Source organism: Diceros bicornis, chromosome 1, assembly GCF_020826845.1.
Source record: "Diceros bicornis minor isolate mBicDic1 chromosome 1, mDicBic1.mat.cur, whole genome shotgun sequence".
In the NCBI taxonomy this organism is placed as follows: domain Eukaryota; kingdom Metazoa; phylum Chordata; class Mammalia; order Perissodactyla; family Rhinocerotidae; genus Diceros; species Diceros bicornis.
This window is the reverse complement of record NC_080740.1, coordinates 68,203,579-68,229,848: the sequence shown is the minus strand read 5'-3', so window position 1 is coordinate 68,229,848 and position 26,270 is coordinate 68,203,579. Positions and strand designations below refer to the sequence as shown.

The window sequence follows — 26,270 nt, the reverse complement described above, 5'->3', positions numbered from 1 at the left end:
ATGTTGAAGACGTCATTGCTTGGAAGGGACTACAGTAGTGAGCCCAACTCCTTGGACAACGGGGCCAAGTCGCTCTCAGAGAGTAGCAGCACCACCACTTCAGAGAAGGTCCATCCTGCTGAGGAAGCCAACAGATTAACGTAAGCGGCTGCACTGCTCTTCCGATCGGAGGTCGAGCACTGCTGCCTTCACAGCTCTGGGCCACGTCTTCCTACTGTTCTCTTCTTAGTACATTTATCCCCACTGAACAGGAGATGCGCGGACGAAAGATGAAATCTTCAGAATCCAAGAAGGTTGATCCATAGCTCTGGGTGTAGCTCCGGGTATTACACCTGTTTCCCAATTTTTGCAAACAACTCAGGTAGAGTAGCCATCCCCAACATGAGCTTCTTGATTCCAGGAACAATTTCTATCTTAGGCTGGCTGTTCTTTTGTCCAGTTTCAGGCTGCTCTCCTCTCCTCCTACACCTGCTATTATTCATATTCTCTCTCTCCTACAAACCCATCCAGGAAACTAAAAGTCACCGCCTAGCCCCATATCCCTACTTTTACTGCCATAAACTCAGACACATGGAACTTTTTCTTGGGACTTTATTGCCGATCAGATTATTATCTAGTATTCAGATCATATAATAGCCATGGGCATAATGAGATTGTAAATGACAATATCCAGAGTTGATAAGGACATAAGGAAATGCCCTCTCTCACGTCCTTTTGGGAAGAATTAAACTGGAACTTTTCTAGACGGCAACGTTGTCATGTATGTCAAATCCTAACACGTACGTATACAAAACATACAAATACTTATTTGGCATATGCTTTCTTTGAAAGTACACACACACACAGACAAAACACAGTAGTGGTGGTTTCTGGTAAGAGAATTGGGAGACTGAGAAGCAGAGATAGAAGAGAAATTTATATTCACTACATAAGGTTTTAGGTTCTTGTTTTTGTTTTACCATTTGAATTTCATACTGTGTTACTTAGAGTTCTTTTAAAAGTATCATTAAATATAAATAAATATATCCTTTGACAAATAATGCCACTTCTAGGAATTTTTCCTACTCAGATAATAACATAGGTATGCGTGATAATTTTATTGAAGCACTGGTTATAATATTGACAATTCAGAAACAATAAGAGATTATTTAAATAAAGTATGGTAGACACATACAGTAGAACACAATACAGCCATTACAAGTGATGAAGGAAATCTATGAATGTGGAAAAATGTGCAGGACACGTTATTCACAGAGAAAATTAGTTTAGGATACAGCGTTATAATGGTTCTCCTTGTGTAAAATTGTCTGCATTTAAAAGCAAATAGGGATGCCCAGAGGAATGTTAACCAAAATGTTAAAAGTGGTTATTTCTAATTGGTGGAATTTTGGTATTTCGTTCTATAATGGCAATGTATTGTTTTTCAAGGAAAAAAATATAAAGCTAATTTTTTTTAAAAAGTCCCGAGGGAGCTCCCAACATGCCTTTTACTCTCCAAGGCCCTGATCTATGATGCTGTTAGCTGAAACACAATGGTTTCTCCAAACCCTTGTCTCACCTTTCCCAAGAGATCTGATCTAAGTGGGGCAAGACGCTCCTATAGGAAAGAAGTGAGGGATGGAGGGCAGAAGGGGAGAGAAAGAGCACATCTTTTGGAGAAATTACTACCAAAGAATTGACAAAAGAGGAAAAATCAGATTTTTTTTTGCTTTGACGTATTTTCCAATTGCAGTTTTCAAGAAATAAAAGTTACCTCTTGGAAATGGAGGGATAACTAGTGTCCCCCATCCTTAGGTGAATAGACTGAACTAAAAGAGATGCAGGAAGTCACAGAGGTCCCAAGGGCCATCCTGTTCTCTGGACCCAACCCTCTCCCTGGTCCATATTGAAATGTAAAAGCCTGACATGGCCCTGACTCCCTAGCCAATGGGACAAAGACCTGGAGACATGAGCACTGTCTCTGCAGGACTGCCTGTGTGACCTTTCTAGGTCACCTTTCTAGGTTAGAAAGGAGGCCCTTTCTAACAGGTTAAGGCCAAAACAAAGGTGGTAGTGATGGTGACAATGATGATGGTAATGATGATGTTGCCTCATATCTGCAGAGCGCTCCACAATTCCAAGGTCAATCATGTCATTACCTCTTCTGATTCTTACCACATCCCTGAGAGGTAGGCAGGGCAAGAATCATTCCCTCTTCCTTCTTTTTTTTTTTTTTTTTTTTTTGGCAGAAGAAGAAACAGATGTAAGCAGCCAAGGGGTTTCCCAAAGTAGTGACCAAACAAGTTGATTAATGGCAGAGCTAGAACTCAGAATCCGGTGCTCCAACCTCTGAGTTAGAGCTCTTTGCACTCAGCTTTTCATTTCACTCCTTTTTTTGGTTCTCTTGTCATGATCCTCTTCCCACCCCCTTACCTCCCCAGTGGATTGCTGGTGCCTGGGCAGGAGCTGCCAGCACAGGTGTGGAGAACATTTAGAACCCTGGCACCTAGCACTCTCCCAGGCACATAGAAAGCATTCTATATGCACAGTAGCAATTGTTAATAAATTTTATCCCATCCATGGCATGGAATAAGTTCACAAGGAATACTGGTTGAGCCAATGGATGAGGGAGTGAACTAGAACCAGTAAACACTCCATATGCGGTAAGAGATTGTTTTTCTGGCGAGTGAATTAATAAATGACCTGGCACCAATACATACTCTGTAAATTAAGGCAATTATTTTTAATTTTTTCATTGTCTATCTAAATGCCAGGTATGTAGTAGCTCTCAATAAATATTTTTTGAGTGAATAAATCCTGAAAGAAATTGCTTAATGAATTAATGAATAAACTGGTACTAGGGAGTTATCCAGAATTAGTAGCAATTGTTGTTAACTTGTTTTTTTAGAGCCTAGTGTGTGTTAAATGTCTGTTGAGTCAGCTGAACTAGCGCCAGTCCTGGATCAGACGTTCCAGGAGAGATCCTGGGAGCTGAGAGCTAAACCAGAGTCCACTTCCTCTGGTTTTGTTCCTCTTCCCAACGGAGGGTGCTGGAGATGCTGGAAGGAGCCTGAACTGAGGTAACCTTTCGCATCCACTAACATACCCTCTTGTCTTCCTACTCTCCCCTTACAGGATGGTACAAAGCTTGATCCATTTATTGAAATGCAACATTGGCACAGGGCTCCTGGGGCTTCCCCTGGCCATGAAAAATGCTGGCTTATTGGTAAGATGGGAACTAGGTTTACACATTTAGGGGAAAGGTGTGGTGGGTCCCTAAGGCCTTTGCATTGTTTATCTACGGGAAGTTGGGAGTACCCTCTGCAATAGGAAATGTGCCTGTTGGCATCAACCCACTGCAACTAACCTGGAGCTAAATGGAGCACGCCTGGAGGGGATATGCTGTTATTCTTTTTTTATTTTCCAGTTTTATTGAGATATAAATGACATACAGCTCTGTATAAGTTTAAGGTATACCACATAATGACTTGACAATCATATATTGTGAAATGATTACCACAATAAGTTTAGTTAACATCCATCTCCTCATATAGTTACAAAGTATATATAGATATTTTTTTCCTTGTGATGAGAACTTTTAGGATCTACTCTTTCTGCAACTTTCAAATATACCATACAGCAGTGTTAACTATAGTCATCATGTTGTATATTATACCCCCAATACCTATTTATCTCATAACTGGGAGTTTCTATCTTTTGATGACCCTCATCCAATCCCCCCACCCCACCATTGCTCCTAACGACCCACTGTACTCACATACTGATCCAGAGTCTGCTTAGCCACAGTCCTCCCCACTCCCTAAGATTTTATTCAATTACATCAGCAGGCTGGTTGGTCCTTGCAGGCATTTGAGGGTGTGGCTTCTGTTTCAAGCCATTTGATTGACTGTGAGAAAGTGGCTTCCCCAATCCCCCGAGGCTCCCTGCGCCATCCCTCCTCTGTCTCTTTGCTTATGCTGCTCCTTTCTACCTGGTTTCTATCTTTTGAAATCTGCCTTCTCTGTAAAACTTTACTGTTTCCTATTAAAGTTAATGCCACCCTCACCTTGTGTTCTTCTAGAACTTATATCTACCTCGCCTGGAATTCTTAGAGCACTCACAAAGATGAGACTACTCATTTTTTAATCCTCACTCACTTGAGAGCTCTGAGGGCAGAACTCTCTGGTTTATCTTTACACCTCCCCACAATACCTGCTGTAGAGACCAGCACAGAGGAAGTCCCAATTCATGTCTATTGAATTGAATTGGTGCCAGACAGATGATTTCCATCCAGTTAATGCTCATTTCTCCTTCTCTCCAGGCCTGGTAAGTGGCCCCCATCTCTAAAGAAGACATATCTTCTTCTGACATGACTTCCAGTCTGTAGCAGTTCCAACCCAGAGATGTGACTCTCTCCTTTGGAATCCTCAGGGTTCTAGAACTTCTGAAGAGTATTATTACCACATAGCCCTCAGCCAATCTATCTTTGCCAGTGTGGTATTTGCTGCTTCACATAGCTCTTTTATCCTGGGATTTTTGCTTCCTAAGAGTCATTAGATGATTTCTTTACCCTCCATCTCCCACCAGAACTTCTGACCATGATTCATTTGAGACGTATATATTAAGCACCTTCATGTGCATTGTTAGGCCCCGGGAATATCAAAGTAAACAAGACAAAATGTCTCTGCTCTATGGAGCCTACATTCTAGTGGAATCTAGTGGTGCTCTTGATCTCTCATTTATTTCTTGTGATGGATAATGTTATCTCAGGCCACATCTATAAGGGCACGTGTGTCCAGCACAAAGGAGGTGAGAAACTCTATGCCTTTCTGATCACATTTGGGAGATTATGATAAATAAAGAGCACTGTTTTTTAATCTCATCACATATACAAAAAAATGGAAGCTATGTGAGGAGAAGACACGTTCATTAGCTTCACTATAGTAATAATTTCACTATGTATATGTATACCAATCATTGTGTGTACACCTTAAACATACATAATTTTTATTTAAAAAAACAAAAGAGATATTGACAAATTAGACATACTAGAGCAGTGATTCTCACCTGGGGATAATTTTACACACCCTCCAAAGTCATTTACAATGTCTAGAGACATTCTTGGTTGCCACAACTCAGGAGGGGAGGGAGTGCCATTGGCATCTGGTGAGTAGAGGGCAGGGACGCTGCTAAACATCCTACAATGCACAGAATGCCCCTACAACAAAGAACCATTTGGCCCAAAATGTCAACAGTGCCCCTGTTGGGCCGGCCCCGTGGCTTAGCGGTTAAGTGCACGCGCTCTGCTGCTGGCGGTCAGGGTTCGGATCCCGGGCGCTCACTGACGCACCCCTTCTCCGACCATGCTGAGGCTACGTCCCACATACAGCAACTAGAAGGATGTGCAGCTATGACACACAACTATCTACTGGGGCTTTGGGGGGAAAAATAAATAAATAAATAAAATCTTAAAAAAAAAAAACAACAGTGCCCCTGTTGACAACCCTGGACTAGAGGAAGGGAACAAAGTCCTAAGAGGAACCTTTGTCTTTAAACATCTTGGAGGTGGTGAGGGCTGAGGTGTGACAAAGGAATGAGGGATCTAGAAGGCAGAATTCAAGGCAGATGAGGAAAGGCATGGGCTGCCTAGGGAGGTAGCGAGCTCTCTGTCACTCAAAGTATCCTAGCAGAGGTTGGGCAGCCACTTTGCAGCGATGCTATGAAGGGCATTCAAGCCAGAGCAACTGGGCGCACAAGGACATTGAGACAGGGGCTCTCATCCCAGAGGCAGCTTTGTTATGAGAGGGCTGGGAGAAGGCGGGGTGTGGGAGCAATCAGTTTGTGGCTCACCATCCCCACCTCTCCTTTCCCCACAGGTCGGTCCTATCAGCCTGCTGGCCATCGGGATCCTCACTGTGCACTGCATGGTCATCCTGTTGAATTGTGCTCATCACCTCAGTCAGAGGTGAGAGCCGTGCTTCTCTCTCACTCCGGAGCCAGGCCCTATCTCAGGGTGTGCTGAGTTTCTTTTGGCCACTGACCCAATTAGCTGACCACTTCTCCAGGCCTGTCCCTGCTGCTCTGGCTTCTAGAGAGGCGGGGGAGGGGGTAATAAGGAATCCCAGCTGGAAACTCCTAGGTCCAGGCCCAACTCTGCTGCCAACCAGCTGAACGACTTTGTCAAGTTCCTGCACCCTCTAATCTAAATATCCGTACCTGGAAAGATCAAAAGTGATAACAGACGCAAACATGCTCCATAAACGGCCATGTGTATGCGAGATACTTAGGGATGCCCTTCTTTTCATCTTACCTCTCCACCTCCATCCTCCCCCAATATACACACTTTGTAAGAGTAATTTGTTCCAGGTAAACCCCTTTGGGGACAATTTAGTAAAAGTAAAAAACAGAGTTAGGATTAAAATGAATAGCTCACAACATCTTCAATCATTAATAAAGCATATATACAATACTCAATGTTTACAGATTCAAAACTTCAATGCAAAAACAATTCCAGAAAGAAAAGACAAATTCAAGGAACACAATGCTGAGAATTTCATAATTATAAACTAGCAGTTCATGGGTAATCCCTTACAGCCAACCGCCTGGTGGGTCTCTGTCCACAGCACCCAGCTGCTCCTGAGGTGTGCAAACCCAAATGGGTCCTCGCAGATGTGCAGGAAGTCTTCTTATGTCAAAATAGAGATATTAAATGAAACTCCTCATAAAGCCAATTTATCAAACCCAAATAGGTGTATCTGGAGTGTATATCAGTCACCCCTAACTTGTGAAGCACTTTCCAGCTCACAAAACATTTATAAGAACATTTACTCATTCAGCAATTAAATTTATTGCACAATTACACTGTGCCAGGGTCATGGCGAGAGCTTTGCAAGCCTTCTTGTATTTCCTCCTCAAAGTAAACTTTCATGGTAGGCACCATTTTCATTCCCATTTTATAGATGAGTAAACTAAGGCTTAGATGAGTTAAATGCCTTGTCAGAGTCACACAGCTAGGAAGTGGCAGAGCCAGCATTCAAAGCCCTATCTGACTCCACTCCTTAACATTTGCATCTCTCTTCCCCGACGCCTGCTGGGACCATTACATCACTGTGCAGGCTTCTGACATCTATGTCATTAATGATAGCCTTTCCCTGATATATTTTTTGTTTTGGATGACTTGTTTTTCATTTTTTCTAATATAGAGGTTACAGACTGATGGCCTATGAGCTGACTATGGCCTTCAGATACGTTTTGAAGGACTTCCACAATTTTCGTTTTTGTTTTTTAGCCAATGTTTTAAACCTGGAGATTTCACATTAAAAAACAATCTCCACCTCTCCTTGCCAGTCAGAGAGTCTGGCACTTCTGGGGCTTCATGCCTTTATCGTTCAGGGGGGGAGCCGAGTCCCGGTCAACCCTTTTTAGAATAGGCCACGTAGCCGAGAGTTTGCCACTGTCTCTGCTGTTCCCCATTCTGTCTATACCCAGCCCCTCTCACCATATTACTGATACCTGTCTGGTCCCCAACGCTTTTGAATTTGTCGCCCTCAGACTAATATATTTGCCAGTCCTATGCAACGTGACCTTATTTATATTTGAAATACCAAGCACAGTGAATAATAATAAAAATAGAAGGATTGCGCCATGTTCCCAATGCATCTCCATACCCATCTCTCACTGTCTCCTCCCCAAACCCAGACAGCGTGTGAAAAAAACTGAGGCCCGGAAGTCAAAGAGACTTGCTCAAGGTCCACCAGCGTTCCAAGGGGGCATGTTGGGCTTTAAGCCCTGGTCTCCTGACAAGTCTGGGGCCCTTGCCCTCTCCCAGCTACTCCCCTCAGTCGTCCAGTTAGCACTGAGGATCCCGGCCCTTGGCAACCTGCACTGCCCCCACTTGCTCAGAGACAGTTCCTCAGCAGGGCCCCCACCCTCAGGAAGGGCTGCCTAGGGAAGAGCGACAAGATAGGCTGGAACTTGGTTGTCACATCCTACAGGGGTGCTTGGCAGGAGTCTAAGTATCGACTTTGTATAGAATCTGGTCCAAGGCTGGCATCTCAAATGTTCCAACTCCCTCAGCAGTTGGAAGGAGGGAATGAGAGTCCAGAATAGACAATCATGTCTTGGCCATACCCACACCCCCTCTTCCCCTACTTCCTCCTCCCCTGCACACCTCACGCCTTTCACAGCCGCTCTTTCCTGGTTTGCAGACCTAAGTCAACGCACAGCTACTGTTTACTTAAAAAAAACAATCCACTTAAACATTAGTGTTTAAAAAGACAACTACAGAAAAGAAAAAAGTCAGACTCCTGACCGTTTTAAAAGTATACCATTTTAAAATATCTCCTTAATACCGTTGCTAGAGAATTACCAGAATGCTCCATGTTAACACACAAATATATAATCATTACTCACTTCGGAAGTAAATTGTACCTTTAACAAAAACGTTTTAAGTTACGCCTTGCTTGTCATTTCTCTAGACTGCAAAAGACTTTCGTGGACTATGGAGAGGCCATGATGTACAGCCTCGAAACCTGCCCAAACGCCTGGCTGAGGACCCACTCGGTGTGGGGAAGGTAGTGGTCATAGCTTTCATAGTAGTAGTAAGAGTAACGGCAACAACAACAACAATAATAATGATCCTCATCTTTATTTCTAGTTACACGGGTGTTAAATGAATATGTTCTTATTGCAAACGTGGAACAATATAGAGAATCTCTTCTGATAGCACCGTCCCCCATCCCCTCTTCATCCAAGAAGTAATCACTGACACCTACTTAGTAACTATTCCTCTAGACTTTTTCTCTGCATGCACGTGAATATATGTGCTTGAATGGAAATATATATTTTGTTTTGTGTTTTCTTTTACATTAATTAGAATATTTTTTGGAAATTTGCTTTTTGATCTAACAATATGCCTCTAATTTCTTTCTGCATTGGGACATACAGATCTACCTCATTATTTTTTAAGGCTCACGGTGTTCCCCAGTGTGGGTGTATACCATAGCTTATTTAATCCATCCCTTAATGGTGAATATTTAGGTTGTTTCCTTGCTTGATAAAAAGTTTATGGTGTACAAAATATTTTCTAATGTCTTAGCTCCTCTGATCATCTCAATGACCTTCTGAGGTAGGCAGGGTGACTCTTTATTGTCCTGGAAACATGAGGTGACCGAGGCTTATAAAGATAAAATAACATGTCTAAGGACATAGACGTAGGTAGTGGTAGAGCGAGATTCCGCCAAGAACCTAACATTTCAGCCTTTCCCAGCAGGGCCCCTCAGGAGGTAGTGAATCAGGTGGTGGCTGCCAAGATCCCTTCTGCAGCTCCTCTCTTGGGACTCTCAGGAGGTCATCCATCTGCTGATCAGGAGTCACTCTGATTAACAGACAGAGGAGTTCATGGGGCAGTAACGATGAGTGACTTGCAATTGCCCATCATTTGTCACCAAAGTTTATCAGTTTCTGATGACACCTTGAACAAAACTTTCAGGCAGGAAGGGTCCTTAGAGAGCACCATATCCATGCCTATTCAATGGAAGAAAATAAAGCCCAGAGAGGGCAACAAAGCTGCCCACGGTTACACAGGAATTTAGTGGCAGAGCAAGGGCTGAAATCCAGGCCATCTAGCTCCCACCTATTACAATGTACCATTTCCAGCAAGTGAGAAAGAGTTGGGAAAATATTTAAACCAATGATTTGTAACTTTTTAGTGTGCTAAGGGATAGCTGGGGAGCTTGATTAAAAACTGCCCATTCTGAGGAAATGAACAGACACTTCTCCAAGGAAGATATACAGATGGCGAATAGGCACATGAAAAGATGCTCAACATCACTAATCATCAGGGAAATGCAAATCAAAACAACACTAAGATACCACCTCACGCCCGTTAGAATGGCTATAATCACCAAGACAAAAAACAACAAATGTTGGAGAGGATGTGGAGAAACAGGAACCCTCATACACAGCTGGTGGGAATGCAAATTGGTGCAGCCTCTATGGAAAACGGTATGGAGATTCCTCAAAGAATTAAAAATAGAGATGCCCTATGATCCAGCCATCCCACTACTGGGAATCTATCCAACGCACCTGAAATCCACAACCCAAAGAGGCTTATGCACCCCTATGTTCATTGCAGCATTATTCACCATAGCCAAGAAGTGGAAGCAACCTAAGTGTCCCTCGACTGACGATTGGATTAAGAAAATGTGGTATATATATATACAATGGAATACTACTCAGCCATAAAAAAAGACAAAATCGTCCCATTTGCAACAACATGGATGGGCCTGGAGCGTATTATGTTAAGTGAAATAAGCCAGAAAGAGAAAGACAAACACTGTATGATCTCACTCATATGTGGAATATAAACCAACACATGGACAGAGAAAACTGGACTGTGGTTACCAGGGGCAGTGGGGGTGGGGGGTGGGCACAAGGGGTGAAGGGAGTCATATATATGGTGATGGACAAACAAAAATGTACAACCCAAAATTTCACAATGTTAGAAACCATTAAAACATCAAAAAAAAAAAAAAAACTGTCCATTCCATGTAGGCAGCAATCATCAATGGATGCTCAAGCCATTAGGTGACAGGTCATTGGGAAACTTTACAAAGGAAAAACACACTGACACCACCAGACCCCAGGTACCAATCTTAGCATCTCATGTTTAGACATGGGACCGCCATACATGATGTGTCTCATATGGGATACAGTAGAAATACAGAGAATACCTTGGAAATATTCTTGCCAGAAAGATAAATGAAGAACCTCAATCTAATCAAGGCACTAGATCTACTGTCAATTAACAGGAAACACAAGGGAGAGAGAAGCAAGATAACTGAGATTATGAAGAAATCATCAACAAAATCTAGAAAGTGGGACATACTACAGGACAAGTTATCTGGTCTCTTTACACTAACCAAAATAATTAACAGTTGCAAGGAAAAAAAAGAAAACAGGGCAAGGGGAACATAGCAGCTTAAAAAACCTGAGACTTAATAACAAAATGCAATGTACACACTTGTTTAGAAATCAATTGTAAAATAGACATTTTTGAGACAATTGGAGAAATCTGAATATGGACTGAATATTAAATGATATAAAGAAGTTATTGTTAATTTTGTAAGGGATGATAATGGTATGTTGGTTATGTATTTTCTTAAGTCCTTGCCTATTAGAGCTGCATACTGAGTTATTCAAAGGCGAAGTGAGTTGAGGTCTCCAATTTGCTACAAATATTCCAACAAAAGAAGCACGTGTGCGATGGGGGTGAAGGCATACATGGAAGAGGATTGGCAAAAAGTTAATAATTGTTGAAGCTGGGATGAGCACACGAGGAGTCATTGAATTATTGTCATTGCTTTTGTATATGTCTGAAAATCTCCATAATAAAGAGAGAAAAGATATCTCCATTCTGAAGTCTCACCTAGCTTCTGACTCAACAGGCTCGTATGAAAACCAGGAATCTGTATTTTTAGCATAAACCTCAGATGATTCTGGTGCAATTGGTACTACAACCTAATTTGAAAAACACTGATCCAAACGTTAAAATCTAAGTAGAGAAACACATTTTTGTTCCCTGAAAAAATAAATGTATCTCGAAATTTGGGACAATTTAAGAATCCAAAAGAATAATGACAATAATGGAGTATAATATATAAAATTAAAAAATAATTAATGTGAGTCAATTGTGATACAAAAAAAAGAGGAGAGAGGACAATATCTTTCTTAAATGCCAACTAATAAATTTAGAAAAAATGACAGAATTGGAAAACCACTTCCTTGCAACCACTGATGAAATAATTGATTCAGACAAGGATCATTAATGAATGCTAAACCCTTGGCTTGAGGGGAATAGGATATTCATGCCATCTCAAAGTTTTAGCCCCAGATTACAAAGAGGGAAACGGACATTTACCATGGAGAGGTCTGGCAGTCGCCACCACGGTGGAACCACAGGATGTGCTTCCTACTATGACTATAAAAAGTACAAAATATCACCTATGTGGTATGCTTGCCAAAAGTGCTTACCTGAATCTAATCACGAGGAAACAATCATACAAGTCCACAGTGTGGGACATTCTACGAGACAGTTGGCCTGGACTCTTCCCAAAAAGCCAATGTCATAGAAAACAAAAATGGTAGATGTATACAAGGCTGCTCTACATGAAAAAAAATAGAGACGTAGCCAAATGCAGTATATAAACTTTGATGAGATCCTGAATCAAAAAAAAAAATAAAAACAGAGCCACAGAGCCAGCACCATGGCGTAACGGTTAAGTGCGTGCGTTTCACTTCTGGCGGCCCGAGGTTCAGATCCTGGGCGCGCACCGATGCACCACTTGTCAGGCCATGCTGTGGCAGTGTCCCATATAAAGTAGAGGAAGATGGGCATGAATGTTAGCCCAGGGCCAGCCTTCCTCAGAAAAAGAAGAGGATTGGCAGATGTTAGCTCAGGGCTGATCTTCCTCACAAAAAACTAAATAAATAAAAATAAAAACAGCTATAAAAGATATTTTGGAGAGAATTGGGTTGTTTAAAATACGGACTATAAATTTGAGGATATTGAAGTTGATTTTCTGGATATCATAGTCTTAAGAGAGGTATGCTGAGGTAGGTAGGGTTGAAATGTTATGATATCTGTAATCGACTTTCAAATGGTTCTGAAAAAAATGCGTGCACATGTGTGTGTGTGCATGGAAGGATGAGTACGTAAACACATACATAAAGCAGTTAGGGCCAAAAGTTAAGAATTGCTATATCTAGTTAAAGGATATATGGATGTTAATTATACTAGTCTTTCAACTTTTTCTGTGGACTTTGAAATTCTCAAAATAAAAAAAGGTGGGGGAATATTAAAAATAATCACAGAAATAATTGTTTCAAAAATAAATAAATGCATGTAAAAATTAATTTGTTTCTTCCTCTGTCTGCCTCTTCTTTTCCTTCTCAGGTACACTGTCAGCTTCTTATTAATCATCACCCAACTGGGCTTCTGCAGTGTTTATTTTATGTTTATGGCAGACAATTTACAACAGGTAAGGAGGCTCTGCCCTGATCAGACCACACTTGGGAGTTCCCTCAGTCCTGGGAATCACGTTTTAAAAGGCTCATAGAGAAGCCAAAGCAACATCTGAGGAGTGTAACCAGAATGGAGAGAGAGGCTTGCAATCATGTCCAATCAGAAATACCTGAGAATTTTGAGCCTGAAAGGTGGTGGTGAGATTTACTTTAGGTATCCCAGGGCTGTCAAGCAGAAGATGACTAACCAGACAGAAGGCAAACCAAGCTGCAACCTTGCCCTCATTGCATTCCTAACAGGCATTATGAATCACTCACAGCATTCTTCCTTGGCTTCATGGAGTAGAGGGAACGTGCTTGTTTTCGTGCACTCAAACAGCCAGAACTATGACAAGAACTGTAGATGGAATGTTCAAACAGATAGACTTTGTTCAACATTCAGATCTTTCTAACTAAAAGCTATCTAAAGTTGAAGAAGATGTTCTTGTGTAGTCAACTCCCGTTCTCAGGATGTATGAAAGAAATCCATTTGGTAGGGAAGAGGAGGTTGGTCCAGATAACAAAAGGACCCTTCAGCCTTCAGATTTTATGATCCTAAGGGTTTCTGGTTGTCACAATCACGGGCACTCTGTTGGGTTACCAGATTTGGCAAAAAAATATATGACACCCAGTTAAATTGGAATTTCAGATAAGCAGCGAATAATTTTTTTTTACTATAAGCATATCTTATGTAATATATGGGACATACTTTACTAAAAAGTTACCTGTCACTTATCTGAAATTGCAACTTAACTGGACATCCCGTGTTCAGTCTGGCAACTCAACTATACCGCCCCTCCTTCTGCTCTCATCAGATGGTGGAAGAAGCCCAGGTGACCTCCAACACCTGCCAACCCAGGAAGATCCCAGTGCTGACCCCCATCCTGGACATTCGCTTCTACATGCTGACGATCCTGCCCTTCCTGGTCCTGTTGGTGTTTATCCAGAACCTCAAGATGCTGTCCATCTTCTCGACGCTGGCCAACGTCACCACCCTGGGGAGCATGGCTCTGATCTTTGAGTATATTGTGCAGGTCTGTGCCTGAAACCACTGCAGAAGGGGGTCAGTGTCCAGGGCTTCTGAGACACCTGGAGAGGGTCCTTATCATTACGGGCAGGTGAAGGTGAGAAGGTGACATCCTGCTCTGAGCAGCCCCTGCTAAGGTGACATCTGTGAACACTTCTGCCCCACAAGCTATAAAAGCTAGTCATCGTCATCATCATTGTCACACTGGATGACAATGGGGCATTCAACAGGTAGTTATTGAATACCTTCTGTGAGCCAGGCATTCTCAAAGGGCTGGGAATTCAGTGGTCAGTAAAACTGACAGGGGGTCTGCTCTCAAGGAGGTTACATTCACTTGGGGGGATAAACCTCGAGCAAATAACAAACACAAATTGCAACAGTGGTAGGTTGACAAGGGCTACACGGATGATAAAGGAATTTGATTTACTTAGTGCCAGGTTCTTTACATATATTAACTCGTTGAATCTTCACAATGATACTATTTTGGAAGTATTACCTTTATCCTCAGTTTACAGACAAGCAAACTGATAAACAAAAAGTAACTTTTCCACTAATTCCAGTCAGTTTGCTTCCTAAGCCCACTCTATGCTATCATCACAGGCCCTGAAATTCCACCATTGTAGTTTCATTTCTTTGAATCTGAAAGTCTCTGGGGTTGTATTAGTTTCCTATTGCTGCTATAACAAATTACCACAAATCCAGTGGCTTAATACAACACAAATTTGTCTTACAGTTCTGGAGGTCTCACCGGGCTAAAATCAAGGTGTCAGCAGGGCTGTGTTTTATTCTGGAGGCTTTTGGGGAGAATCTGTTTTCTTGCCTTTTTCAGCTTCCCAAAGCTGCCCATATGCCTTGGCTCCTGGCCCTCTTCCGTCGTCAAAGCTAGCAATGATAGGCTGAGTTTTTCTCATGCTGCCATCTCTTTGATTTTCTCTTCTGATTCCCTCTTCCACTTTTAAGAACCCTAGTGACTACATTGGACCCACTAAGATAATCCAGAATAATCTCCTTATTTTAAGGTCAGCTGATTAGCAACCTTAATTCAATTTGAAAGCTTAATTCTCCCTTGCCTTGCAATATAACATATTAACAGGTTCCAGGGATTAGGACGTGGACATCTTTGGGGAGCCATTATTCTGCCCACCCCAGGAGTCTATTAAAATAATCATTTCCTCCCGTGATAGCTGCTGTACCAGTTAGTAGACTGCACAGCTCTGAGAGAAGTGATGGGACAGAGGCGTTAGAGAACTGGAAAACTGGAGGCCTGAATTCATCTCTGGGCTGTGACACTAACTTGCAGAGTGGCCTCAGGCTATTCTCTTCCCCTCCCTGGGTCCCACTTTCTCCACATGTAAAGGTGAGAGGGCTCCCAATAGCCAAAACGTAGAAACAACCCAAATGTCCACCAACTGATGAATGGATAAACCAAATGTGGTAAATACATACGATGGAATATTATTCAACCTTAAAAAGGGAATTAAATTCTGATCTGTGCTACAACATGGATGAACCTTGAAGACATTATGCTAAATGAAATAAGCCAGTCACGAAAAGACAAATATATGATTTCATTTATATGAAGTACCTATAATAGTCAAATTCAGGGAGACAGAAAGTAGAATAGAGGTTACCAAGGAGCTGGATAATAGGCAGTTATTATTTAACGGGTTTCGGTTTGGAATGATGAAAAACTTCTGGAGACAGATAGTGGTGATGATGGTGCAGCAATGTGAATGTACCACTGAATGAGCCACTGAATTGTACACTTAAAAAAGCTTAAAATGGTAAATTTTATGCTATGTATATTTTATCACAATAAAAATAAATAAATTTTTAAGAAGGTGAGAAGATTGACTCAGCTCTAGATATCACATGGGTGCTCCTAACACGGTCTCTATTGAGTTCAGATGCGGCCCAGCTTTTACCAGGCAAAGATTTGGGATAATTTCTATGCCATGGCAAAGCCAATGCTCTTCTTCTTCTTCCTTTCAGGGGATTCCAGATCCCAGCAGACTACCCTTGATGGCAAGCTGGAAGACCTTCTTGCTGTTCTTTGGTACAGCCATCTTCACATTTGAAGGCATCGGTATGGTAAGATTGATGTGGGGTTTGAGTGAATGGTCCCTAGGGCTCTTTAGGGAACCCAGTCACTGTTCCAGAGGTCTAAATAATAGTATTTATGAAAATTGCAGAATATAATCTTCTCCTGGTGGAGGGAAAAGTTAGAACCCATTCACAGGGCGCCAACTGGTCCATGCACCACACAAAGCCTTGAAGACTGAGTGAGAATTGACTCATCAGCCCAGTTGGAGTAGGGCACCCCTGGCAATGGAAAGCATGGAGGAAAATGAAAGTGGGTGTGGCCCCTTCCTGATCCTCTGACCCTGGGCCATCCAGAGAAGAATGTCCGAGCTTGTGGGGGAACCTGCTCCTTCACAAGGTGCCACATCTCTTTCTACCTTTCCTTTTGCAACCTCCTTTCATTTCCAGGTGCTGTCTCTCAAAAACCAGATGAAGCAACCACAGCAGTTTTCTTTTGTTCTGTACTTGGGGATGTCCCTTGTCATCATCCTCTACATCTGCCTGGGGACACTGGGCTACATGAAGTTTGGGTCAAACACCCAGGCCAGCATCACCCTCAACTTGCCCAATTGCTGGTATGTCCCTGACCACCTGGGGTGGGGAGGGGAGGAGAGTCATGGGATCTGAGCCTTAGCAACAGAATGTGGCATTCCCTTGGGTTATCATTAGCAACAAATATTAACTGCTAACATTAGTACTATGATAGCAGGTAAGTTTGATAATCCAGGCACTGGGCATTATCTCATTTAATTCTCACAGCATCCCTCTGAGTTAGCATTATTATTATCAATTCTATTCAATAGATGAGGAAGTTGATGTTTCGAGAGGCTGTAAGTAACTTTCCCAGCTCACATTGTTGGTGAGAAACTGGAACTTGAAACTGAATCTGTCTGACTCTATGCTTCAAAGGCTCTAAAAAAAGAATGATCTGGAAGAGTTAGGCAAACAGGAACAGCAATCACAAAAAGCATAACTCCAGAGTAAAGATTGAGGTCCCATAGATGGACCACTACTTAGGACCCCGATTCCAGAAATGGACCTAGGCTGCCATTGCTATGCTCTAGTTGGAATCTGGTCTGGAGTTCTTGCATTTGATCATTCATTCATTTACTCATTCATTCATTCATCCAGGAAACATTTTGGGGGCTGGTACATAGTAAGCACTCAGAGAGTGTTCGCTATTATCATTGTTCTGGCAGCATTGGGTGCCTAGTGACTAAGCAGTCAGTAGAGCCAAGTGTTTAAGAGCACAGGTGCTAAAACTGAGTAGTGGGATTTGCATCCTGGTTCTTACATGACCTTGGACAAGCTGCCTAATCTTGCAGACCTCATTTCTATCCTCTGTAAAGTGAGGATGGCACTAATGCCCCATTTGTATCAGACAGGATAGACTATTATGCTCCAGTTATAAACAACTCCAAAACCTCAGTGGCTGAACACACACAAATGCTTAATTCTATAGTCATGCTACACGTCCATTATGGGATGGCTGGGGCTCGGCTCTGCACCATCCATCCTCCAGGACCAGACTGATGGAATAGTCACTCCCTGAAATGTTGCTGGCTGCCATAACAGAGAGCACAATGAATCACGCCCTTTAAAATGAAGTGACAGACATCTCTTCTGCTCACACTTCATCAGTCAAAGAAAGTTCCATTGGGGCCAGCCCCACGGCATAGCAGTTAAGCAGCACTCCGCTGCTGGCGGCCCGGGTTTGGATCCTGGGTGCGCACTGACGCACTGTTTGTCAGGCCATGCTGTGGCGGAGTCCCATATAAAGTGGAGGAAGATCAGCATGGATGTTAGCTCAGGGCCGGTCTTCCTCAGCAAAAAGAGGAGGATTGGCATGGATGTTAGCTCAGGGCTGATCTTCACAAAAAGAAAAAGAAAAGAAAAGAAAAGAAAGTTCCATGGCCACACTTCACTCCAAGGGGCAGGGAAGTGAAATTCTACCAAGTGCCTGGAAGAAACTGGAAGTGTTTGGTGAACAGCACAAATGACTGCCATGCTATCTCAGGGAGTGACTGTGAGGATTCATTGGTTTAACATACATAAAACGCTTAGAAAAGTGTGTGGCCCACAGTAAGCACTCGCCAAGTGTTAGCTATTACCACTGTTCAGTCTCCCCACAGCCTTGGTCTTTCAGAGGCTAGGAGGGTGATGGGGCATTCATTCCCACAAGGCCACAGTTGTAAAACGAGAAAAATATCACCGGCCCCTCCCCCGCCCCACTGTGCTGTGGTAATGACTAGACGAGACAGTAAACGTGGAATTTCTTTGAAGTTCTGACTTACGTTACACAAGTAAGACGTCATCCTAACATGCTGTTCTTATTCTGGGCAATTTGGGCCTCTACTAGCTACCTTGGGTGGGGCACTCTCCTTCCAGGGCCTCAGCTGGAAAACATGGTGCCATGAGGACTTCACACTTGCTGTGAACTTGGCTGGTCATGAGACTCTCTAGAGGAGCCTTAAAGAAGGGATAAACAAACATCCCTTCCCAGTAAGAAAAAGACCAATACCCAAGAAAAAATTGGCATGAGCAAACAGTTCATAGGCAAATCCAAAAAACGGCATTTTGCGTATTTGAAAAGATGCTTTGTCTCCCTCGTAATAACAGAAATGTCAATTTTTAAAAACCACAGTGGCAAAGAGCAGCATGTGTTCACGCACTGTTTTGGCAAGGGTGGGCGCAGAAGCTAGCACTCCAGTGAGCTAGGACAGTAAATGGGCAAATGTCAACAGCGATCAGAATGTTAAACCACATATACTTCTACCCAGCATTTTGCTTCTGGGGTTGTATCCTACACGTGCATAGATACATGTACAAGGATAGTCTTTGCAGCATTGTCTACTGGCAAAAGACCGGGAATAATCTAAATATCCATGAATTGGGGACCAGTCAAAAAGTTATAGTATAGCCATGCAATTGGAAAACCAAGGAGCTATTAAACAGAAGAGGCTGAATTATGTGTACTGATAGGGAACAATCTCCAAGAAATATTTAATGAACAAAAACGGAGCTCAACAGTGTGTGTGCGTGTGTTGGGGTGTGTGCACGCATGTGTGTGTGTACCTACATTCTATATAAGCTTGTATATATACTGATTATTTCTGGAAAGACTACGAGAAAACTGTTAGAGGGGTTGCCTAGGGAAAAAGGAACTGGAGACTGGGAATCAAGCGTGGGAGGGAGGCTCTTCATTGCATGACTTTTGTACTATGAATTGTACTCTCTGCAGATGTAGCTTTTTTAACAAGTAAAAGAAAAAAAGGCACAGATTCCTGAGCCACAAGTCTACTGAACCAGAATCTCCAGGAATGTTCACTTTTAATAAGCTTTCCAGGTGGCTCTGATGGCAGGTCAGGCCTGAGTCAACGGAAGTTAGCCAGTTCTATAACTCGATGACAAATACCAGCTTCTGAGCAATGAGTGAGTCCTGAATGGCTCTGCCAAGGAGCCACATTGAATTTCACATCCTTTCTACCTGCCTGCAGGTTGTACCAGTCTGTCAAGCTGATGTACTCTATCGGCATCTTCTTTACCTACACTCTCCAGTTCCACGTCCCCGCCGAGATCATCATCCCCTTCGTCATCTCCCAGGTGTCAGAGAGCTGGGCACTGTCTGTAGACCTGTCTGTCCGCACAGCCTTGGTCTGTCTGACCTGTGAGTAAGTTAAAGGGCACTCTTTGCCCAAAGCTGTGGCTGGGAGCCACAGCGGCATCTACTCCACTATCATTGGCTCTGCCACTTGCCTTCTTTGTGACCTTGAGCAAGATACTTCACCTCCCTGAACCTCAACTTCTCACCTGAAAAATGGGCTCAACAGAGCTCTCACATAGTAAATATTACAGTAATCTCTACTGCCTACACATAGAAAGTACACACTGGCTAGTTTATGGAAGAAAGTTTCATTCACTCAGTCACACTCCTGTATGCCTCCTGTTTGCCAGGCACTGCACTGACATTAATACTCACGACAGCCTAGCAATGGAATATTACCAACTGAGAGAACTAAGGCCAGAGAAATTAAGCAACACGCTCAAATCATATAGCTGCGAAGTGACAGAGCTGGGATTTGAATGCAGGTCATGTAGCACCAAAGCCTATGTTTTGCATTGTGCCATTTTCCTTCTTATCAAAAATTAAGGTCAAGTCCCCTATCACAAAGTGATGTTCAACTGTAGGGAAAAACCCCAAGGGGCTGATTTGTTAAAGTCTTGGAGATCATTTTTTGGGTGCACTCTTTTCTTCTGCTTTCGTCCCTCCCTCCCTCCCCTCCTTCTTGCTTCCTTCCATTCATTTATTCACTCATTCATTCTACGTTACACACTATTATAGATGTTTGGGAAACCACATGAACAGAGCTAAGGAATTCTTTCTCTGAAGCATGCCCAGAGAAGGAAGATCAGAAAAGGTGCCCCATGAGGAATGAGGGAAAGAACTAGGGATGTTTTTCCGGAGAAGCGAAGGCTTGGGGCACTTCTATATCTGTTTTCAACCACCTGTGGGATTATTGGGCAAGAGAGAGAGCAAATTTAGTCTTAAAGGCTTCAGACATCAGAGTCTAAAGTTAAGGGAATCCAGACTCAGTTCAGGGCCAGGAGAAGCTGTGTGAATCTTGGAGCAGTCCAGAAGAACATGCTATCAGATATTACACTTCACGTAACTGGAGTTGTACAAGCAGAAACAGAGTGCCTGCTTGGTTTGAGGTATTACAGAGAGTTCCCAGTCTGTACCAAGACATCAGGAACCTGCAAACATATTGTTCTGAGATCATTCCTAATAGGAAGGGTGTAAGTTGAAGAGAAAAAGTGAGTAGTTCAGGCCACTCGGGATGAGGGAGGACATCACTAGAGACAGCTGACCTTCTAATGACAAGTCTTGCTTCTGTTATATGCTGAATGACCACTTCCTCCTCCTCTATTCGTCTGTCAATTCCATTATCCTTCATTCATTCAACAATCATTTGTTGGTCACCTACTATGTGCCTGACATTGTGCTAGGCACTGGAGATACAGTAGTGAATAATGAAGACTACACGGCTCCTGCCTTCAGGAGGCTTACAGTGGAGGAGGAAATACATGCAAGGAAATAGTTACAACACATTGTGATAAATGTTAAGATGGTACATAATGATGTACCATATGATGGTTAAGATCAAAAGAAGAGGATACCCCAAGAACACATAAGAAGGTCCTGTAACTTAGCTGGGGCCGGGTCAGGGAGTCCTTTCCAGTGGAGTGATATTTCAGTTAAGACCTAAAAGGTAAGTAGGAGGTAGATGGAGGAGTGAAGAATGTACCACGTGTAGGTAGCAGGCTCTGCACAGATCTGAGGCAAGTACTTACATATGGCCTCTTTGGAGAACTAAAAGCAATGCGGAGTGATAAAACATGAAGCCAGAGATTTGGCGGGGTCCAAGTCCTAAGGGACCTTGTGCTAAGGAGCTTGGGAATTGGGGAGCCATGTAAGGGCTCTGAGCAGTGTGTTGGCATGACCAGATCTGACCCTTCTGGAGCACTCCTCCGGTCTACCTTGCCTTATAGCTTTCCTTGAACATATCTTCTCTGCCCTGTCAGTGACAGCTCTCCTGGAGAACAGACACTGATTTTTCTCTGTGCTCCTCCAGCAAGCAATTTATTAAACATCCAATGAAGGAAAGCTGGGATAGGGACCATCCCATCAGAGGGGTGATAGCTTCTCAACTGTGAGAGTCTGTAAGTCTCTCCTCATTCTCTGATTGGATGTGTTGGAGTGATTTCAGAAAGAGGTGATGTTTTCTTCAAGATCCAGCAAGCTAGGATGGGTGCTTTCCAGAACAGGTTTTCCGTAATTTGTTCATAGGAAAATCATATGGCTGCATAAAGTTAAATCAGATAAATTGTATATTTATTCATTCAAACATTGTCAAAATTGGACTCCCCTGGAAGATCCATGATATATGTTCATCATATGTATAAAAGATGGAGATTTATAGACGAGAAGAGATGGGGAGTGAGCAGCCTAATGCTGTCTTCATGTTTTATGTCCTCATTAATTACCAGGATCCTTCTGAGAGTAGGAAAACAAGTGGTTGAGATTCTGACAGCAAAGGGCCAGCTCTCATTTTTTATCTGTCCTTGCTTCTAGACAGTGGCTATATTATGTAGATAGTACAAAGGTTGATTCAGTGTCTGGGCAAGAGCCAAGCATTTATTGAGCACTTACTGTGTACCAAGTTCTTTCATATACATGGGAGGCGGTACAGTAGAGTGGAAAAGGCCTTAGATTGGGCATTTCAACGGATTCTCGTGTCAGCTCTGTGTGACCGTGGGTACATCCCATTCCCTCTAGAGCTCTAGATCTTTCCATCTCTACAATGAGAAGCTTATAATAGATAGGTGGTAGAGGAGTCTTTCCAATAAATATTATATGTGAAAAACACAAGAGATAAAACATAAAAGGAGAGCATCTATATTGGCAGTTAAAACAGAGATGGGAGTCCAGAGCTGCAGTCCCTGACCCACAGCTCAAGTCTGCAGGGGGCTCCTTTCCACCTCTCCAAAATGGTGTATCAGGCATCTGTGGAATTATAAGGCTCCCAAGAAATGGTTTGTTTCTGAGCTCCCTTCTTGCAAAAACATTCAGTGATTCTAAATTTCTTTTCTTTCACTGCAGGTGTCTCAGCCATCCTCATCCCCCGCCTGGACCTGGTCATCTCCTTGGTGGGCTCCGTGAGCAGCAGTGCCCTTGCCCTCATCATCCCGCCCCTCCTGGAGCTCATCACCTTTTACCCAGAAGACATGAGCTGTGTCACTATTGCAAAGGACATCATGATCAGCATCCTGGGCCTTCTGGGGTGTGTATTTGGAACATACCAAGCCCTCTATGAGTTGACCCAACCCATCAACCATTCCATAGCCAACTCCACAGGTGTCTATGCATAACTATCTATTTTTATTTTAATAGTTCTCCCTTCCTCCCATCCCCAATTTGATTTCCATTGTGGATGTTATATACATTCATCAAACCCCAACATCTCTATATTAATTAGCCGCTTCTTCATTTTTCCAAGAGAAATGTAGATGACACAAGTCAGTACTGATCCCTCTCAGGTTGTGCCTTTTTGGTTTGGATATCTTTGGAGGTCTTTTGTATCTCTGAACCAAAACCACATTCAACCATTTGTATTATCAGCCTCATTTATTGGGAAAAGGGATCCCGGGAAACAGAGACCAATCATGAATGCAAGTGCAAAGTCAGTGGTCTTCTCTACTCTTCAGTAGCTGCCCTTTAAGTGTCAGATTTAGAAAAGCATATGTTGGAGAAAGGGGGTTTTCTATATACTCTTCTAAGTGGAAGAGTCATATACAGAACAAAACTAGAACTTAGCAGTAATTTTATCCGACCATTGGCTGTGCCACTGATGTCCTATGGGATCTAGGGCAAGTTCCTCCCTCTCTCTGTGTCAGTTTCCCTGTCTATGAAATGAAGGATTGGACCTATTGGTTATTAAGGGCTCCTCCAGCTCTGACATCCTGAAAGTGAAAAAAAGAAAATAATTTATCCTTTAACCACAGGGGTAAAAACAGAAGGGTTTCCCATCAGCAAGTTAGCCTGTTGCCCTAGAGATAGGCATACCAGAAATAGGTTACGGGATAAACACAGATTTCTCAGTAACCATTCATTATGCTGACTTCCCTACCTAGAAGGACATCACCTCTCTCTCTCTTTTTCCTTCTCTGGTATCTTAAGGCCACTTAGAGCTGATTTAGGCTGAAGGGCCTGAGCAGTTTGTGTGAGGGAAAAAGATTTCATCATGTGAAAGGACTACTGACCTACTTTAAAAAAATAATACTTAGTTTTGGGAAGGGTTTTGAAAAACAGACAATTTTATCCTCTGCAGATGGCAGTATACATTGTTATGCCTTTTCTGAAGGACAATTTTGTGATACATGTCTTAAAATATGTAAACCTCTGACTCATGAATTTCACATCTGGGAATTTATCCTAAGAATATTTTATGTTTGCAAAAATGTATACAAAAGGAGAGTTTGTATTGTTTATAACAGTAAAAAGTTGAAAACCAACATCCAACATGAGGTTAAATTTTGTTCATCCAGAATAAAATGCTATGACACCGCCAAACATTGCAAAAATGCACCTATTTGTGATTTATCAGTGGACAAAAGCTGGTTAAAAACCCTATGGGAACCAAAACTAGACAAAGACATTACAAGAAAATAAAGCTACAGACTAAACTCCTTCATGAACATAGATGTAAAAATTCAAAACAAAATTTTAGCAAATCCAATTCAACAATATGTTAAGAGGATAATACATTATGACTAAGTGGGGTTTATTCCAGGAATACAGGGTTGGTTTAATATTTAAAAATCAAAGTCATTCACCATATTAACAAACTGAAAAGATAAAAATGTATGATCATCTCAATAGACACAAAAAAGCATTTGGCAAAATCCAATGTCTATTTCTAATATAAAACTCCCAGCAACCAGGAATAGAAGGAAACTTCCTTAACCAGTAAAAAGCACCTGTGAAAAACTTATAACTAACACCATACTTGATGAGGAAAGACTGAATGCTTTCCCCATAAGATCAGAAACAAAACAGAGCTGTCTACTCTCACCACTTCTATTCAACATTGTCCCAGATGTCTAGACAGTGAAATTAGGCAAGAAAAAGAAATAAAAGGCATTCAGAATGGAAAGGAAGAAGTAAAACTATCTTGATTTTGAGGATGGTTTCCTAGGTATGTGCATATATTTCAAAACTTAACAAATTATTCACTTTAAATATGTTCAGTTTATTACATATCAACTATACCCCAATGAAACCATTAAAAATAGAATGTATGGGCCAGCCCGGTGGTGCAGCAGTTAAGTGCGCACGCTCCGCTGCGGCGGCCCAGGGTTCGCCGGTTCGGATCCTGGGCGCGCACCAACTCACCGCTTGTCAAGCCATGTTGTGGCAGCGTCCCATATAAAGTAGAGGAAGATGGGCACAGATGTTTGCCCAGCGCCAGTCTTCCTCAGCAAAAAGAGGAGGATTGGCATCAGATGTTAGCTCAGGGCTGATCTTCCTCACACACACACACAAAAATAGAATGTAAAGCATGATTCCATTTTGGTTCTTTTTTAAAAAGCAGTCATATGCATATAGTCAAACAATTTTGAAGGATATGCAGAACATAAAATGTTATAGGAATTTTCTCCAAGTGAGTTGAATTATGAGTGAAATTTTATGCTTTTTTTTTTTTGCTTGCCTGTGTTGTTACATTTTTAAAAATAATGTTAAAATTTCAAGTGAGGTGAAAATTTAATGATGATTTATTTCATTCTAATGGAAACACCATTTTTAAAAAACTTTTTATAGTGAACTCTAAGACCCATATGGGAAAGTAGGCAGCATAAATCTACAGTTTAATGAATATTTATAGGTAACATCACTTTTCAAGTTCACCTTCTATTAGCTGATTGATACTATGGCTTGAATAACAGGAATCCCAGCTGGAGTTAGCAGAGTTCTCATCCTGCAATGCATCATCATTCATTTACCAAAGGTCAGATGTCAAGCAGCAGCCTCTTGGAGGAGAGGTGAAGTAGCTATGAAGGAGGGAGGTGAAGGGGAGCATCCTATCACTAGATAAAGAAAGCTATCAGCCAATAATACGATCTTTGCTCTTTTGGGACGCAGACCATGAGCCTGGAGAAGGTGAGGTTGCAGGGAATAGATAGAAGCCTTACTATAGAATATAGAGCAATAAAATGCAGGTAAGACAGGGGTTTATGACTTGTGAGCGGTCTTACACTTTGTTGAGATTTTAATGGAAGCTATGGATCCTCTTTCCATATAATTCACATATGTGTATACATGTTAAATTTTGCATGAAATTTCAAGAACAATCACAAACCCCATGAAGTTAATAAACCCTGGGTTGCAAAAGAATCTCTGGAAAAAGGAATGCAAGAATTTCTGCTTCTCATAGCATTGAACAATCTGCAGATGGTGGCTAGCCAACTCTGCCACTAAGGTTTGAATGCAGAGTAGGGCAAATATGTAAAATCAGATTAGGGAGGTAAGCTAACAGACAAGGAAACTCAGGCCACCATGTGA

The 26,270-nt window shown here is 42.2% G+C and overlaps 1 protein-coding gene across 1 annotated transcript; it reads left to right on the top strand.

The window, feature by feature from the left end:
• Positions 1-23,080, top strand: SLC36A3 (solute carrier family 36 member 3). The gene is made up of 10 exons (XM_058544599.1): positions 1-140; positions 3,115-3,205; positions 5,856-5,944; positions 8,457-8,552; positions 12,935-13,019; positions 13,857-14,075; positions 16,061-16,159; positions 16,559-16,725; positions 19,648-19,817; positions 22,812-23,080. Exons 1-10 carry the CDS (start codon positions 1-3, stop codon positions 23,078-23,080), a joined length of 1,425 nt encoding a protein of 474 aa, XP_058400582.1.
• Positions 23,081-26,270: the final 3,190 nt, after the last annotated feature.

Excerpts from the sequence above, each read along its gene's own strand:
- SLC36A3 (XM_058544599.1), top strand. The coding sequence starts at position 1 with ATGTTGAAGACGTCATTGCTTGGAAGGGACTACAGTAGTGAGCCCAAC. Across the intron at positions 5,945-8,456 it reads GCTCATCACCTCAGTCAGAG|ACTGCAAAAGACTTTCGTGG; the intron begins GTGAGAGCCGTG and ends TCATTTCTCTAG. Across the intron at positions 8,553-12,934 it reads ACCCACTCGGTGTGGGGAAG|GTACACTGTCAGCTTCTTAT; the intron begins GTAGTGGTCATA and ends TTTCCTTCTCAG.